The sequence below is a fragment of the Rhea pennata genome, chromosome 1 (assembly GCF_028389875.1).
Source record: "Rhea pennata isolate bPtePen1 chromosome 1, bPtePen1.pri, whole genome shotgun sequence".
Classification (NCBI taxonomy): domain Eukaryota; kingdom Metazoa; phylum Chordata; class Aves; order Rheiformes; family Rheidae; genus Rhea; species Rhea pennata.
The window spans coordinates 127319542-127337899 of record NC_084663.1 but is presented as its reverse complement, the minus strand read 5'-3'; the positions used below and the strand labels follow the sequence as shown (position 1 = coordinate 127337899).

The 18358-nt window shown below is 35.2% G+C and overlaps 1 protein-coding gene across 10 annotated transcripts in view; it reads right to left on the bottom strand.

Moving 5' to 3' along the window:
• The window catches only part of DMD (dystrophin), a 1316389-nt gene that overhangs the window by 843945 nt on the left and 454086 nt on the right, over positions 1–18358 (bottom strand). For 9 of the 10 annotated variants that reach the window (XM_062600033.1, XM_062599961.1, XM_062599984.1 and 6 more), the window contains exons 8-9: positions 11375–11556; positions 10285–10407 (exon numbers count right to left, since the gene is read on the bottom strand). In XM_062600033.1, coding sequence (XP_062456017.1) covers positions 10285–10407; positions 11375–11556 — 305 coding nt within the window. The remainder of the gene's footprint in view (positions 1–10284; positions 10408–11374; positions 11557–18358) is intronic. The other variant, XM_062600016.1, reaches the window with a different exon arrangement.

Here is an 18358-nt window from a genome sequence, read left to right as displayed (position 1 = left end):
TTTTTTTTTTTTTCTGAGAGAAAATGGAATTATTTTTTGGAATTCCTTTGTTCATAGTTTGGAGGCAAAGGTTTGGAATACAAACTGAAGACAAATCAGTATTAGATTGGTTGTATTTCTAAAAAAAAAAAATCAAAATTGAGAGATGTTCTCCTCTGAACAGAATACAAGAAAAATATTTGAAAGTAACAGAAAGAGTAGAAGACTTTCTCTCAAAAAGATTGGGAGGAAAAACCTGATTTATATTCTTTTATACTGAAGAAATATCATCACAATATGCAGGAAACTGCCATTCAATTAGAAGCTGACACACATAATCTACTGGACCAACAGTCTGGAAGCAAATCGTCATCGTGTTTAAGTGAAGATAAAATGGTTCATGCAACTTTGGTAAATCAGCATATTTTTCTACATCAGCTATGATGTTAAGTGCCAACAAGAGAAACAAATGTGAAAGATCATAGCAGAAATATGAAAAGTAGAAAAATGTAAGACTACATAATGTATGCCTACATAAAATACCAAACAAGAAATGTGCACACTATGTATCACCTGTCTATACATTTTTCGGTTTCAACTTTGTCTAAACACTCTTATCAATTCCATTTACATTAAGGGTAGCTGTGCTTTTAACTTACAAAATTCTCTTGAATAATGACAGGTAAAACATAACTTTATTATTACACTCTTGTACTCTTATTCTCTAGCTTTAGGAGGTAAATATATTTCATTTTATTACATTTTCCTTGCCAAATACTTTGCAGTCATTCTATAGAAAGCACTGTTTTTTCTACTAATAACTTTCATTTTTTAACATCCTTAGCAAAATTCCATCTTCTACCCTTTTAAAAAAAGTTTTTGTTTTCTTAAATTAGATGTTTCATTATGTCATTGACGGTTAATTTAAACTACTATAAAACAAGTTAAGAAATAGATTTCTAACCAAATACTTTAAGATGTCTACTCTTCTGAAAGTGTTAAGTACCACTCGCTGAAAAGCTAGTCCTTAAAGCTGGAAATCAATAATGAAAGTCCACAAAATAAGAAGTTGTAAAGCACATAAAATAAGAAGTCATAACATATGTTTCTGTAAATTGTAATATGTTCTAGCTGTTGCTAGAAATTACTCCAGCAGAACTAACAATAAATAACTTCTGTTCTAAAAAAAATGAACTATATATAATGCACTTTTCCAATCCTGCTTTCTATAAGTGCTCTAAACTATCTATATGTTTCACTTCGTCAGTCCATATGTCATGTATCTATCCATTTGTGTATCTGCCACTCTAGTCCAGGTTTCAAAAAGGAGGATATTAATATCATTAAAATTATTCCTTCATTGTGCCTCTCTTTCCCTTTCCCTTCTAATGGCATTACTTCCAGACTACTACAAATTCCTTTTGCATTTTTAAGAACGTTTTACTTCCTCTAAATGTATGTATTACGGTATTGCTTTGCTAGAACTTGCTCAATTATTAATAAAGCAAATGTTTACTGCAAAGAGAGCACGGATTCAAAACTGCACATTGTTCCAAAAAATGTTTGTATTTTACAGTTCCAGTCTTCATTATATTTTACTGGGCTTTCTGGACTGAAAGTTCTGAAAACGGGTCAGAACATTGGAATACTGTCCCCCTCCTCCCATTAGTTGTTTTTTTAAAAAATATTATCTCTTCCCGCTTCTTCCCTTACCTCACTGATAATCTCAGGCTGACACATCTACAATAACAATATTGCTAAGAATATTTCAAGAAGTGCTTAGTGTCAAAACAGGCAAAACAAAATTCCTTAATACTATTATATGCACAGACACAAAGGTCTTTGCTGTTTGCAGTGAATATGGGATATCAATATTCTATAAATACTTAACTTTGACATGTATCTGGAGTCTGTATATACACACTAAAACCCACAAAGTATATTTTGCAAAATCTTGGCGCTAGAGTCTTCTGCATGAGAATTGTGAAAAAATTTTTGTTGCATCAGTATCACTAGGGTGGGAGGGGAGAAACCCGGCACCTCAGTGATCAGTAGAGATTAGTATTCCGAACTTCTCAGAGGTCATTGCTTCTTGTAAACACCCAGACCTGCCGGACTTACAAACGTGAGCTAACAAAGAAGCCGCAGCATTTCCTGCAGACCCACAAAACATACGACTGCAATGCTACTGCTACGAAAATAGGAAAAAAAGGTCTCACCTCCATTCCCCAACCCACCCCTTCTCACCCACTGAGATACAAATATAAGCATAAAATGATAGTATATAGAATAGGAAGATTAGTTAAACTATATGTAAGTAATGCAACTAACACAGTAAAAGCAATTCTAACTAGAAAATGCAATTCTTATCCTTTTAATTACATTTGTGTAGATATAGCTCACACTATAGATAACCCTCTAAAAGTAATAACATTTGAACATAAATCATCTCTGCTGATAATTTACAGAAAATCAAGGCAGAGGAAGCTCAGGAGGAGCTCCTGGGGTCAAGGAAACATCCTCTGGGTAATGAGGCACAGCTGAGCCCCTCAGAAAACAACAGCACTGGAGCAAACTTTCCTCACTGTTCCCGAGCATATGTACAAAATGTGCTGCTCCCATCAGCACAGCAGCATTGGAGTGTTTCTTTGTTCTTTGATTTTGTTTTATTAGTAACTCTCTGTAGGAGGCACAAAGATGTGATCAGACTAACATCTGAGTACATAGTCTAATGTTTGCTCTCTTTTTATTTTGTTTAGATCTAGAGAAACTAATCATTAAGAAAAACTATTGATAAAATAATTTTTGGCAAGAGAATACAAATATCTGAAATTAGGAACCAAAATTTTATGGTACTAGGTGAGAAGCTCACCTAATACACAGAGACTAGTTCTAACTTAATATTAATCAAATAAGAAACAGTTTATAATGGTGTTTTTATCTTCTGTATGCTAAACTCTTCTGTTGATTACAGAGATTTTCCAAGAGATATGAGGTTCTTTCTTCACATTTCTGCATTTTGTATGTTTAACTTGGTAAAATAAAGGAGTACAGAATGGGAACCTATGTTTTAGATCAGATGAAGTAACAAAGGTGAATACTCAAGTAAGTTTATTATTTATAGATATACAGCCTTACTCAGTGTATCTTTCAAAATCACTGAATGCGTTAAGTATTTAAATGTTTGAGTTTCCCTGTTACTTCGTTATTTGTATTGAAATAACAGGAAAATTCTCTGCCTAAAGAGTTGGGCAGAGAAGAACCTCATGAGGTTCAACAAAGGCAAGGGCAGAGTCCTGCACCTAGGGAGGAATAACCCCATGCACCAGTACAGGCTGGGGGCTGACCTGCTGGAGAGCAGCACTACAGAGAAGGACCTGGGAGTGCTGGTGGATGACAAATTGACCATGAGCCACCAATGTGCCCTTGTGGCCAAGAAGGCCAATGGTCTCCTAGGGTGCCTTAGGAAGAGTGTTGCCAGCAGGTCAAGGGAGGTGATCCTGCCCCTCTACTCAGCCCTGCTGATGCCTCATCTTGAGTACTGCATCCAGTTCTGGGCTCCCCTCTACAAGAGAGACATGGAGCTCCTGGAGAGAGTCCAGAGTAGGGCTACAAAGATGATCAGAGGGCTGGAGAACCTGCCCTATGAGGAACAGCTGTGAGAGCTGGGCCTCTTCAGCCTGGGGAAGAGAAGCCTGAGGGGGGATCTTATCAATGTGTACAAGCACCTGAAGGGAGGGTGTCATGGGGATGGGGACAAACTCTTTTCAGTTGTCCCATGTGACAGGACAAGAGGCAATGGGCAGAAATTGAAGCACTGGAAGTTCTGCCTGACCTTGAGGGGGAATTTCTTCACTGTGAGAGTGACAGAGGGCTGGGACAGGTTGCCCAGACAGGTTGTGGAGTCTCCTCTGGAGACATATTTAAGGGCTGCCTGGATGCAACCCTGTCTAACATGCTCTAGGTGACCCTGCATGAGCAGGCAGGTTGGACTAGATGATCTCCAGAGGTCCCTTCCAACCTCAACCATTCTGTGATTCTGTGAAATAGAACCCAGCATTTCCAAGACTGAAAAAGTGTATCAATGTAAGAAGAAACAGTAGCCTCATCTCTGAAAAAATATATTTAGAAAATCATGTGGAAGAAAGCAAGTATTACTACAACTTTTCTCTTATCACTTCAAAATTTTGAAATTATATTGTCCAGGAGCCAGAATCAGGCAATGAACAGGCCTACTCCTTAGTCCATACAAGAGCTCCTGTGACATTTTGTAATGAAACGGAAAAAAATACAGTGATTAAGGTTCATGTGCAGATGGAAAATGCCTTGACTTAGGTACTGCCTTTGAGTGTCCTGCATTGGAAGAGTTAGAGAACAGCATGACAGCTATAATTTCACTATAATACTTTTATAATATTTATATTATACTTTTTACTTTTTCAACTGCTACATGAATGCCCAAGAAAGTATATAAACAGACAATTCCTTGCTTTCTGAGTCTCAGAATAAATGCTCTTTTCACATTTGCATAAAGGGAAAGAGCTTTACAAGTCCAAAATGGGGACCCATGATGACATCTGGAATTATATCAATCTGCAAGTTCCTTCAATTTCAACTTTCACATTATTAGGAAAAAATGAGCACCAGTATATACCTAGCAGTGAAGATTTTCCTTAGTATTGGCTCCTAAGATGTTTCAGCTAGCTCTTCACTTGCATCAAATCCATGGCTGATATAAACAGCACTGCACTACTGTATAAACTCTAATGATCATGAAGAGGACTCACATCTAACAGTTGACATGTTAATGGGACATGTTGAACATGAAAAAAATCAAATGTTTACAGTAAATCAGTATATTTGTCCTCCTCTGGTGTAGCTGCATTAATTTTGGCATATCACACACATACATATACATTGTATCAATAACCCTGCATTCAAAATGCTCAGTGGCATAAAAAATAGCTTAAGTAGATGCTTTTTAATGTTATGTGATCTTACTGTATGCCTTAAAATATAAACTATTTCAAACCCCATAGAAAATGTTTCTGTTCTCAAGAGAGGCAAAATGCCTAAGATGGTAAAATTCTTTCTATGAAAATTTCCATTTTTAGAAGTGAATATTTTTGTTCACAGTCAGGAAGTCTCTAACTTTACAACAAGCCAAGATTTTCACAAAAGATTAGAACTTTCAAAACACAAAAATATTTTTTCATTAAAAAAAGAAAAACAAGCAGTTTGTCTATCATAGTTCAACTCTGAAATTAAGAATCTCTTCCTAATAATACTGAAATTAGTTAAAAGCATCTAAACTTAATCATCTACAAGGAAAAAAAATCAAGGACAAAGTATACTATTGAAAGTACATACAGTTCTCTGTACAGAAATATTTTTACTGATATGATAATTAGGGAATGACCTATATATCTTTTCCATTTTTCTAACAGTATGAAATAAAGCTCTAAAGTAATTCAAATCAAGTTCACATATTACAAAATTTTTTTTGTTCTTTAACACACCTAACCATCTGTAGGTAAACTGATGTGGCATTTTCTTTGTTAGATTAAATCTGAATATATAAGAGATACAATTATATTTTACTTACAACATTTTCTGCTCCCTGAATAACACATTATTTTTTTTATGACTCAGTATGGCACAGTTTAATAATTCACATGGGACATACCACATTCCATTTCTAATGTTCCTATGTTTAAAAAAGTTTTATTACTATTTTAAGTAAGAAATCTTATTTTAAAAGTTTTTGCAAAAAAAAAAAATCTTGCATTTGCAAATGGTGAATGAGAAAAAGCGTGATAAATGAATGTTATGCTGAGAGGCTGGAGGACATGCTTTTCTTCTAATATAAGTTGAGCTGCTATCAGGAACCACTGCCTCCTTCATCTAACCCTCTAAGTAAAAGAAAGCTTTGTAAAAAAGAAAACATTGTAATGTTGTGATGCTAAAGCCTGTTGCACAGATGAATGCTGAAGGGTCCCAGAACAGATGTCTCACCGCCCTGTTAAGGAAGGGACAGAAGGCCAAAAGGGTGGTGAGCGAGGGCCTAGAACACCCCAAGTCACAAGGCCAAGATCACCAGAAGAACTGTGTGCCGTGAGGAAATTCAGCTAAGATTTAGAGTGAATTTCTAGTGACCTTTCAGGTTAATTACTTCACTCGTGAACTCATGTGAAAGTCCAATACTATAACTGAGCACAATCCATCCCACAAAACAGGGAACACAAGGAAACGTTATACTACTTCTGAAAAACAGCAATAATAACTACAGGGTTAGGAATTTCCCAGGAACTAGTGACTGGCTAGGTTCAGACCTGAGGTGAAGCCTCCAGTTCTTAAGTCTCCAACCAAGGCATTAATGCCAGGGAACATTGTCCCCATAGGCTACTACTGCTAAATTCATCATCCCAAATTCTTTAATTCAAGTCTTCTGAAGTTCGTCAGTGTAAGTGCTAAAACTGCTCCTGCATCCAAATATTGTATTATATTTCAAATGCTATATTTTCATATGACAGTGTAGAATGAAGAAAAAGTAACTTGTGTGGCAAGAATAAAAATCTGCAAAGATATCAAAATGTAATGGTCTTAATTTTGCAGAATAGATACTCTAGGGCAGCCAGACTCACTAGGAACTTTCGTGTTTTTACCAAATCAGAGTTTTCTTTGTATTTTAGCTTACCCAAGACTGTATCCTTTATGTCCTACGGATCTCAGAAGGGTGAGGGAGAGGAAGAGGGACAGGGACAGAGAATATTTTTGGTAAAAAATAATCAATCATTTGTGGTCAGGTTTCAATGAGATTAAGTGATGTAACAAAAATTAACAGACTTTCATAAATTTAAAACAGAAGCTGGAGAGTAATTTCAAAAGAGAATTTTGAAATACCTCAGGAAACTGAGGATCTCTTTTTCTAAGTGAAGCCTGGTAGATTGTCTCATTAATGGGTCTGAATTCAAGAGAGAAAATTCAGAGCTGCAAAGCGCAGCAGATAAGCTTTCTGTAATTGCTGAGAAGTAACTGTTATCTGAAACTTGACAACATAAATGCTTTTCTTAAGCCTTTCCTAATCCTAATACAGGAGATTCAAGGATACAGATTTGAGAAGCTGATAGTGGATTCCTATCCCAAGATCTGCACAAGCTTATAAACACTTTCTAAGTAAGCAAGTTAGAGGAGAGAAACTTTTTTCCTTGACTTTAGCAGAAGAACTGCTATTCACATTAGTAATAGCATTTTAAAAGCTTTGACTTCTTCAACTGGATGTGGGCAAGAACAAATTGAAGAACAAGACAGGACTGAGCGCATTGATGCTTTGCATCTGCGATGTGTCACAGTTAAGGAAAGCAAGACTTGTCTAGCTAAGACCGTGCAATTAAAATCGTTGGCCTTACAAGTGTATTTCTGGACGATGAACAGATTAAGAATTCAGAAAGGAAGTTCAGATTTAAAGACAACTGCACAGTTTTGGTGAAGGTATTAGGAAGTATGAAAAACATTAGGGGATGGGGAAAGTGAAATGTAACAGGGAAGAAGTGATGAGGTGGAGGGTAGAAGGGAAAAGAGTTTGAAAAGACAATGGGGTAATAGGCAGTGTTGAGAAGACAGGTACAAAGCTAAAGAAAAGTCCAATACTCCAGAGGTGATGACTGGGATCAGAGGTTGGATGCTGCTATTTGCAATTACAAATGAGGAACAGGAACTTTGTACAAAGAACGCTTGCTTGTTCCTGAGTTACAAATGTTAATGAACAGAACTGTAAAACCCATTGAGGTACAGTGTCCTACCATGACTGTGGGGCAGGAGGTTTTGAATTTCAGAGGGTAGAGGGAGAATAGAAAGGGTTTTTTACAATTTTTTTTCCCTAGCACCTTAAACATCTCCATGAAGCTCTGCTCTTCTGGCAGGTGTACTCTAGTTACATTGCCAAGTTTTCTACATCTTAATGTTGATTCCACTTTTTACTGAAGAAACAGTGAGCTTTAGAAAAATGTTACTCCTTCTTGCCAATACAGAGCTTTAGTATCATAGCTCATTTCATTTTTATAATTTCTGACAGTTGACACATGCAGTAAATATATAGCATATCTGGTAAACTTTATAGGATAATATTGCAACATCTTTGGGAAGAGTTCATATTTACTTTTGCTCTTATTTACAGTGGCTCATGCTTGCATTATAAATCTTATCGGACCATTCTTCCCAATACAGAACTTCCAAGATATCACACAATTAAAGAGAATAACATTTAAGACAAGTCTTAGCAGTTAGAACTTCTACAGAGCAGTCAGTGAAAGAATGTCCAAGTCCTGTAGGATGAAAACTTGTAGAGATCTGAAAAGAATCAATGACTCATACATTCACATGGAAAGCAAAAACCTTTCCCCTCAATGGTAGTACCTAAGATAACCTTTGAAACTGTCAGATCACAGCAAAGTAGATCTACTGAATTTTTCCTTAGATAACTAGATGGAAATGAGAAACAGCTTCCTAAACTTCACAAAATCTGAGAAAGCATGCAACGTTAGCTTAACCTTGATTTGTCTAATGCAGCATCCCCTGTACAAGTAGCTTTTACTGAAAATCATTGAAGTAGCTGCAATTTTAAAAATGGTATTCAAAAATCACAAAATACCCGGAGAAAATTGGAAGACTATTGAAATTTCAAAATTAATATTATTTATTGTTTAATGCTAGAGAGAGAGCATTTGATTTGGTTAAAATAAATGGAATTATTACGGTATATCAGCTTCAAATGTCTAAAGCAAAAATTATCAACACATGACTATTTTACTAGGATTATAGATTTAATACTTAGATGACTGTTGGTCTTCAAGAAATACAAGGCCAGTAGCAAAAAAATCATTAACACAGATTAAGAATTGCAGGTATTGAATTGGCACTACTACTGCAATTCAAGTTTATCTTGATTATAAGGATTCTGTGTTTTTCACTTGGGATTTTTATGAGAATGGTTTTCATTTGGTAATGTTTGTTGTGACTCTGGCACAATAGGACCCAATTCCATTGTAATAGAAATTATAGACACAGCTTCCAAATCCAGGTCTGGAAACTAGAATACAAGGTGAGGACTGAAAAATAAAAAGATGTTTTCTTACTACCTTTCAATAGGTATTTTGTGTAGAATAGGCTTTAATTATATCGGGTTATAAACTGTGTCTGATAGAGCAGATGTTAACATAAAAATAAAATCAACTACAATAAAAGTAGCTCAAAAATAGAGTTAAATCATGAGTTTCTATTCTTATGAACTATCAGTTTAATATTTAAGTATAGAAATTAATTATACCAGTTTTAAACACCTTTTTCAAAAGCTTCATTAATCATCACCACAACACATTTGATGTTAGTTTAGTGCAGATCATGCAGATGTGCAAAGGATTTCTTTCCTGGAGTATTTAAAGGAAGTCATTATTCAATAAAATACTTGTCATTTGAAGAGCAGATTCAGAAACACAGTGTTGAATTAGAAGTATAAATTTGAAATATATTTTTTAGAGATTAGACAAAATTAAGTCTCCACAAGAGAGCTCATACTGTAGTGCCGATAAATGTAGATCTCCTTTTCAAAAAATAATGAAAGTATGCCACATTATACAATATGGCCTGGGGCTGTCACACTTGTCAAAAGTTATAATAATCTGACTACCAAAATGCTTACTATGAGAATTGCTTAAAACAATTTGTATTAAGTTGTGGTTATTTAAAGTCTTAAAAAAAACCACAAAACCCTAAACTGAATGTTTGCATGGTACCATCTGTGATAAAATAACCATTTGTTATCATCTAATTCTCTAAGTCATGTAAAGAATATTTCATTTAATGTACTTTTACTTGTTTCCCAAACTACAGTGATCTTCTGAAAAATATCATCATTCGTCGTTTCCTATAGCAGATATGGGTCTGGGGAGAAGCAATAGAAAACCAATGGTGATTATTTTTCTACTAAAAAACCATGGATGCAAACTGCAAAATACAGTTTATGTTTGGTTTGTCTTTTAAGTCAATATATTTGCTACTTTCAAAAATGACTAAAAAAGGAAGCTGCTTATAATTTTAACACAGCATCAGTGTTTGAATTTTGTTCATTAACAGTCAGCATAAAGCCTTTTTATCAGCCATGCAGAAATACACAGCAAAAAGAAACCACTTGATAGGTGCTCAAAAGTAAATCATCCAGATCAGGTATAAGCAAAATGCACATACATTTTCATTCCAAGCATAAACTTAACAGAAAAAATTTCAAAATAATTGGCAATCTTGACAGACCTGTGGAGGAGCCTGCCTCCTTTTTTGGTCAGGGGATGTAACATAGGCAGCTTGGGTATATGCGTAACTTTTGAATCGAGGTTTAGGAGAAGCTGAAGGGCCCTGGGGTACACTGACTGTGATCTATGAAGAAGAAATTAGAGGTCGAAAGAATATGCATTTATGGATAAAAACATGGATTATAGAAGTAAAACATTAATAGGGAAAGGAAAAGGGAAAGGAGAGGGGGAAAAGGAGAAGGGGGAAAGGAGAAGGAGGAAAGCCCATCAGCAGCTGTATTTTTCAAGGACACGGTTGATATGCAGGAGTCAAAATTGGGTGAATACCAGGGAAATCTTTCATTTATTCTGACCTCCCATCCCCAAAGCCACAAACTGTCAGGTTTCAATCCCAGTAGAATATGAATACAGAGGGAAGGTTCTTTATAATTTACCAGCAAAGGCTGAAAAACAAGTAATCTTGTGGTGAGCCCTAAATAATCAAAGCCAACATTCATCTGCTTAGTACTCCAAAAAGAGACTGAGCGTCCCAAAAGCAAGATACAAATTAAACTGAGAACAGGTATACTAGGCCTAAAAGCATAACAGATAGAGCAAACATAATGAGATTAACTTCTGGCATCTTAGAAACAATGGCATCTTAAAATGCCATTGTAAATAAAATATTATGATAAAAAAATAAAAACATATAGTGATTATGCAGAAATGGCAACAGTTGTTCTGAAAAAAAAAAAAAAAAAAAAGCAAGCAGTTTCTACATATCTGTGTTTTAATGGAAAACCTTCCAGTTTTGTGTTTTGTGAAAACCTCCCAGTTTTTTGTGTGTATTTCCACAATCAAAAGATTTGGTGCTATAGATGAGAAGTTAGCCCATATTTGTTAAATAGTTGCTTTTAAAACACCCAGTGCAACATGAAAAGCAGTACACAAATATAATTCATCCAGACAAGTACACTGGACAAAGTCTCTTCACCATGGTTAAAACTATGGCCGTGGATTTTTTGCCCATCTAACACCACACTTTTAGAGTAGGTTAGGTAAATAACCACTTCAGAGCAGCAACATGAAAGTGTAAAAGTGGAACAACTCACTTCTTGCGAAAAACGCTGTTGATGATGTACTTGTATGTGCTCTTCTTTAGCGACCCTTGGGTGTCGTGGCAATGTTTCCACCTCCCTGATGGCTTCCATGGTGACTTGCTGGGGCAGAACTTGGAAGAGGGAAGTCACGTACATTAAGATAGACTTCTTATCTGGACAGACAGTTGCAACGTCTGGAAGGCAAATTAACATGCATCATTTCAGTTTACATATCAGGCAGTGTGCATGAGAAGATAACCAATCAAGTTCATGGAGAGTTGATAAACTAATGAGCAATTTATTGCCTATGTTAGTTCTCTAGAGACTAATTAGAGCTTCATAATCAGTTCCAAATTTGCATACCAATGAGAAAGAGCCAAAGTTTAAAAAGGTAATTGTTTTCTCATTTAACATGAACTTCCTTCTATATTTCTTCTCTAGTGGAAATACAGATACCATGTAATTTGACAGCGTGACCCTCATTAGGCAGGACTAGAAATAGAAAAAGCTATGCCTTTTTGCATTGTACAAATGCTGCGGTTAAAAAATAAGGACAATCTTATTTACAAAGCTGTATTTTACATGTCTTCTTAATATCATTTAATCACTGCGCTTGGCAATAATATAGGGAAAAAAAGCTTTACAAGTTTATCTAGTGAATGTGTTCATACAAGATGTCTATAAAAGCCAACCTCTGACATAGCTGCATATGTCTTATACTCTGAGCTGCATATGTCTTATACTCTGTATAGTCTAATGACGATAGAACAAATCTATTGAAAAAAATATTTTTAAAGTAAGTAGGTGGTCTACTTGGACATTAGCAGTAAGTACAAGTACCTTTGCAGGAATGCAAAAATGATTTCAGGTTTAACACATAGCTGTGATATACCAGCAGGAAAAATGGTTGATCTGACTCAACATTTCAAGTCAATAACAATTTGTAAAAATGTAAGTTATAGGGGAGTTCTTTCAAGTAGTTCTTTGGTTACTTGGCATTAAAACTTACCTCACTTCATTGAGTGAATCAAGATATAAAGAGACTGTTGTATAAGAAATTTATCATTAATCCCATAAGTGTTTAAACATAAGTGCTGGCAGAAACCCAGGAGCTGTGAGTTTTCACTATCACAGATCTATCCTGGCCTGGACAATATCTCAGAACAGAAGAATTGCAATCCATATATTTTAGCAGACTAAATAATGCTACAAGGTGGCATCTCATTCTCTCTTCCTAGAATGCAGAATACATAAGGGCAGACACCATATGCTAAAATGTCCACACATACTTGGAGATTAAGAAAAGGCACCCACATACCCTATCAAAATTTTTGGTTTGGCTTTCTGATTTATCTCCTTACCTTTGCCTGACAGAATAGAAAAGAGAGCTGAAGATTTAGTTCTGCTTAGAATTGGCTAGAAAAATGCCCTCCTTTTCTTCGCCCTCAAGATTTATTATCTCAGTGGTCATAGTGTGCTGATTTTAGAGTATACATGACTTTTCCAACTCACATCACACTATAGCCCTCTGTCAACACAGGCTTCACTTTTGTAGCATTATTTCAGTCCTGGAAACATTTTGCTAGCACTTTCTTCTTGTCTTTTCATTCATATTTTAACAAAGAGCATTTTGTTCTCCTTGGTGTCTAGTATTAATTTATGCTCATAAGAATATCCATGCTCTTACAAAGACAAGGGTATGCACTGAAAGGGTATACACAGAGAAGGAATTAATGCCAGTGATGATTTTCCCAATTGTTGTTCATTATTTTCCTTTTAAAAATATTATGATAATTAAGTAGGTAAAGTCCTTATCATTTGTCTATGCAAATATGTCATACAATAAATAAAGCATACAGCTTACAAAAATATACCTGCTGAAAATTGTTTACTCATTCTATCTGACAAATTAAAAATATATATGCAGCTATGAGAATTAATTGACAAATAGGAAAAGATATAATTATTACATTAAAAAGCTGAGCAACCGTTGTTACAAGGTCTAGAATTTCAATCTGTGTTTGAAAATTCTTTTTTGCAGGCTCTTGAATAATCAGAGCAGGAAAGATTTCTGTTATCCTGTACTATACCTTTGCCTTCATATTTTTTTCTCTTTGACTCCTAGTTTAATATATTCTCTTTGCCAAGTGTTAGACTGATGGATATTTGAAGTACTAACAGGTAGCTAGAAAATAAATTTGAATTTAAGCCCTTTGTTGCAAGCAAATTTACCAGTTCCTTGGAAATGTGTGTCTGCTCTCAGTCTGGGCAAATGCTGTCAAGCTAACCTATACCCTCTAAAAACTAATCCCAAAATCTCTGAAAATACAGAAAATACTTAAGAAAATCAAATCAACATGTGTAGGCTGTGCCATTACTGAGATACCTCTTTAGAGAGAAAAAGGAAATATACAAATAAGCAAGTATTCAGGGACCTTTTTCAAAAACAAGATACCTTCGCCAAAGTAGATTCAGAAGCAACATTCTCTCAATAGTTCCACCCATTTTCTTGGCAGCAACTAGCCAGTTAGGATTTAAAACAACAAATAAGAATAGAAACTAACTCGAATACAAGTCAAACAAGAGTTTAGAATAAGAAGTGTTACAATCTCAGGACAAATCATATTATTAAGATGCACATCAAAGAAGTAAGTAAGTAGTAGAAAACAAATTCTTTCATCTTGAAGATTTTGGAGAGCTCTGAAAACTGTTCCAGCCCTTTAACAAGACACAGTTAAAAGAAAGTATTGGAAAAAAATCCAGCAAGAACTTTCCAGTTATTATTGAGATGATTCTACTACTCTTGAAGACTTTATGCTGGCATCAGAGAGCTAGTTTTTGGTATGACTTGTTATCCATGGGCTCACTTATCTTTAGGAAGATGTTTTCCTTTAGCATCATCTATAGTAAAAGAAAAGAAATTACTTCGATGCAGAGTAAGGCCCTCACTTTATATGCTCCCACTAAAGAAATATTCTCACTCTGTGGCCATTTGGAGAGCTTTGGAGACTAGCCTGTCCAGCTGAAGTGAGCATCCTATTCATCCTCCTTTGTTTCCCCCTCCGCTATGTCAACCATAGCTTTCGTTAGACACTCAAATTGGGACAGAAAAGAGAAATCAAACAAAACACTTGCTGCTTCCAAGACACAGGCTGCAAAACGTGTCTGATAATATGAAGACACCAAGAATGCTAGAATGCCACCATGAATTTTCACACAGTATGTCATTTTGTTCATCCAGAGTTGCAGCTACTTGGCTCCCAAAAGAGAAGGAAGAACAAAACTTTAAACTGTAGAAGAAACAGCAACTCCCGTTTAAGCACTGCTGCCTGCAAAGGGGATATTGCAGGCTTCATTTAGAGAGCAATTTGCCCTGTAAAAGTTCACTAAGGCTTGACTTTTATAAAGTAAATTTTGTTCATTTTCCAGTGAACAAAATGACATGTCTCCACAATTTTCTTTGGCTCAGTTGTTTGTTGAGGATTGGTGACTACAATAAACCTAGAATGTTCTGAAACTGGATGCAGGACCAAAAAAAAAAAAAAAAAAAAGAGAAAATAAAAACATCAAACCCTTCTAAAAATGATCCACCAGCCAATTTTTATAAGCCTTGTATTTCACAAGTATTTTTGTCCTTGCCACCCTATGTTCTGCCTACAAGCAATTCTCTACCAATACAAACAGGTCTGGCAGAAATAAGCACTTTGCAGAAATTGAAAGTGAGGAGGATACAAAACAGCTAAACAATTTCCATATTAAAAAGTGCTGTGCCACCAGCAACAAAATCCAGGATTTCATAATACAGTGTTACGTTGTGTAAGTACAGTCATGCACACAAAGTCTAAATTAAATAATAAAATTAAGTAAAAATAATACAGTTATTAGCATTCATCCAAATATAGCTTCCAGCTTTCAAACATCTGTCTACTTACAAATTATTACACTTAAAAATTATTCCCATTGCTGAATATTCTGCTTTCTCAAAGCTATGAACAAATAGCAGGCCTGACACTATCTGCACTGATTCCACTCATTCTTAGCATCAAACTAGTCATGAAATCATTTTGAGAGAATAAACCAGAAAATTTATATTACTTTACATAAATTTCCAAAGTGATTTTTTTAAATTTTAGAAATAAATTCAGAAATAAACTTTGCCTTATACAGTGTTGAGTATGAAACTTGAGCTCTGTAAATGCAAGAAAACCTTGGCTCTCAAGAGAGAGAGAGATGCAGGATTTTCAGCTAATCACAAAGTAGGAAATAGAAAGCTCAACTTACAAATTCCACACCTCATCTAATACTGTGGGCTTCCATGATGGCAATAATACATTTTTTTCCAAGTATTTTAATATTAACTGCTGTTTCTCATGAGATTTTAAAAACTGTATTAAAAACCCCATTCTTCCCACTTCTATAACACTGAAGCAGACTCTCAAGGTTGATTTGAATTACAGAAATAGAGATCACACAGCTTCTTTGTTCCCTGAAAATAGAGGCTGGTTTCTTACTGCTCTCTCTATCAAAGATCTTTTTTATTTTAATGCTGATTAAAGACACTAACAGAACATTAACATTTATTAGAATTTCTCAAAACAACCACCTATCTCCAAATGCAGCTGTTTAGAAAGGACTTTAAAAAGATATGCAATAGATAAACTAATCGAACAAGGTATCAGACTGTTGAGATAAGACAGAACCTAACTAATATGTAAAATACTAGTTTCAACAACATAAATGCATCACAGGAGGGACTGTCTTCATATATGTTTATATAGTAACTCCCACTGTGGCACCAACCTCAACTGGAGCATCTAAGATGATGGCAAAGCGGAAATATCTAAAAACAGTAATGCAAAACAGGACATAAATGATGCAAGCGATTTTAACTAAGAATCAGTGGGGAAAAAAAAAAACTCTGAGTCATCTCTCAATATGAAGGTTGAGGACACAGAAGCAGCTGCGATGGTTCCATTGTATGAGCTAATGATGCTATCTGGAAATATGGCTTAGAGACAGGCAGCATGGCAATTCTTGGGGAAAAAAAAGAGCAATATGCATACATTTGTGTATTCCTGTGAAGTACTTAATTGTTTAGGCTTATTAAAAGTGTTTTGGAAATAAGGTGTTTATAAAGCCATATTATCAAGCAAAAATCGTAAACTCTCTTATCTATGTGGATCTGAGGAATGTCTACTTAGCCAGCAGCTTAGGATAACTGTGAAAAACCTCAGGGAAGCTAAAGCAAAAATTCACTACCTCAACCACAGGAAACTTTTCCAGGTTACTGCCAGTCACAAGAGAATAGTATGAATTGCTAGACAGCATATAAATGGGGGGAAAAAAAAAAAAAAAAAAAAAAAAAACAGAGAGTCAAAATTTGAAGACAATAGAATATTCTTAGTCTGAGAAAAATTAGTTTTTACAGTTTTCTAAAAATGCTAAGGAATACCAGTACACATTTTCATTTACTTCTAATCCCCTCAAATGTCAATATCACAGAGCTGGACTGTCAATATTATATGTTTTTGAATTATTTTCAGAAAAATACTTACGAACAATGACAACTTACCTGTTATGCCTTTTAGCCTCAAAAACAAGGATGAGTTTTAAAAATGTGTTCATATACCTATGATAATCTAACAAGGTTCACCACACTCTTTGAATGACCTTCCTGAAAACCTAAAACCCAGTCACATACTTTGAACACTTTTTGACTTGGATGAAGGAAAACTCCCAGCTGAAATTGTATGAATCTCTATGGAACTGAAAAAGTCTTCAGTAAGGAAAACAAGCAGGATTTCATTCACAGATGTATACATTAGAGGTAGCTTAATAGAGGGGGAAAATTTTTCATATTATCTTCAAAACTAAGAAAAAGAATGCAGAATTGAACTTAAAAAATGTTTATAGACCAAGTTAATATTTTTTGTCACTTACTAACAAATCTCTTTGCAGGAATCAGAGGTAACCCTGACACAACCATAAGGGACAGCTTGAATTTCTTATTACTGAGATCATCTACATTTCCTGACTGTGAATGTATGAAATAATATATTTTCTTCTTTAAGTATTTGAATATCATAGGACAAGTAAGATTATCAAAGAACATAAGCTGTTTTTCTTGAACATACAAAAACTTTTCTCTCAGCTACCATCTAGTCCTGAAACCATGCTGTTCTGCAATCTACGTTGGGACAGAGACTACTCGAATGGTATGGATCATGGTAGGAACAGGAGACTAAGTGGTAATGGTTTGTACTGCTGGCGCTCAGTTACTGCTAGTAAGACCTTTATGCAATAAAACCTGTACAGTCTCTAAAAGGCCAGTCAATAGCTGTTGTGTCTATTCTTGAATCATTGACCTTTTTGACAATTTTTGATTTTTAAACTTGTAGTTATTTTCTGCTCCATTTCTGCACTCCTTCAATAGACAGCAGACTAAATTCAAAACAAAATAAATTGTTACAAGTGATGTAGTGGGGGATTTACAGAGAAAAATGAAATTTATGCATTACTAGATAGCTAGAAATATTAAGGTCTGGAAATCTAAACTCTGATAATTCTTTACTAAAGTCCAGGAGCAGATTACTGCTGTCCTTTTTCTAAAATGAGTTCTTTAGCGCATTTGCCAGAGGAGAGAAGGATATTTAATCACACAGAAGTCTGTCTGTTCTCAGTGTCATGGGGAGAACACAGTCCTAACTTAAACAGGAAAGCTGTATCATGCAACTCAGAATGTACCCTATTCACCACTGGTACTAAGGGTGAATTAAAGTCCTCTTAGTAGAAAGGTAAATAACTGATTTAATCTGCAATCTTAAAAAGGTTTAAAGGAAAAAAAAAAACAAGAACGAAAATCAAAAAACAAGACTTGACGGCTCATGTTATTGTCAGTGACAAAGATAGACAACTACACCATTCCCCAGAGCAGGACTAATCGAAAGCTATAATTATGGGAAGGCTGTCCAGTGGCCTGCATGAGCAAGTATGCTC